Genomic DNA, 842 nt, shown 5'->3' on the forward strand with positions numbered 1-842 from the left:
AAATGTATCTATTATGTTCTATTATAGTTCTATTATATTTCTTCATTACGGAATGATAATTAAATAGTAGCAGAATATTTTTTATTCATTTTGATTCTTCATTATATTATACCTACCTTATTTGATAGAATTTAACTCAAAATAACATTATTTCCAGTAATTTTCTTTTCTCAACTTTCCGGAGTATTAATTTTCATAAACATACAATTAATTTTGATTCATAGCTCCGTTGTTATCATGAAATCATCAAAATACACTATCTAAATAAACCAAATGATAAAATCAGACAAATCAAATGTATGATGGAATCATAAACACGTATGAGACAAATTCACGTCACTGCATACCATTTAAGCAAGATTAAAATTTGTTAAATTTTTTATCAATCATAACATGAAGGTGATGGATTTTTTGTGTGTATTTTTACATCTCAAAAGTGGGAAAATGGGACCAAAAAAAAGGCGCATGAAAACAGAGAACAAAACGCAGCCAGAGACCCCCTAAAGCCTACTCTTCGGGCAAAAAATCCCAACTTCCATAAAAAAAAAAGGGGGAATATATAAAATATAATATATAATTATTTTTAATATATATATATAGAAAAAATATTATATAAAACTTATATATATATAAAAAAATATATAAATATATATTTAACAGAATAAAATTTAAATTAATATTAATTATTTATATTTTATAAAAAAAATTTTATTTTTAAAATTATTTTTTTTCTTTTTTTGTTATATTATTTATTTTGATTTTATTTATATATTTTTTTTAATTTACTTTTTTTTTTTTATATAATGTGGGGGTTTGGGGGGGATATTTATAGGAAAAAAAAT

General features: G+C 21.5%; 1 protein-coding gene across 1 annotated transcript in view; it reads left to right on the forward strand.

Moving 5' to 3' along the window:
* The first annotated feature begins 393 nt into the window (after positions 1 to 393).
* LOC119585906 (achaete-scute complex protein T4-like) overlaps positions 394 to 842 on the forward strand; it is a 28,421-nt gene continuing 27,972 nt past the window's right edge. Inside the window, exon 1 of the mRNA XM_037934628.1 lies at positions 394 to 399. Coding sequence (XP_037790556.1) covers positions 394 to 399 — 6 coding nt within the window. The remainder of the gene's footprint in view (positions 400 to 842) is intronic.

The sequence above is a fragment of the Penaeus monodon genome, chromosome 20 (assembly GCF_015228065.2).
Source record: "Penaeus monodon isolate SGIC_2016 chromosome 20, NSTDA_Pmon_1, whole genome shotgun sequence".
NCBI lineage: Eukaryota > Metazoa > Arthropoda > Malacostraca > Decapoda > Penaeidae > Penaeus > Penaeus monodon.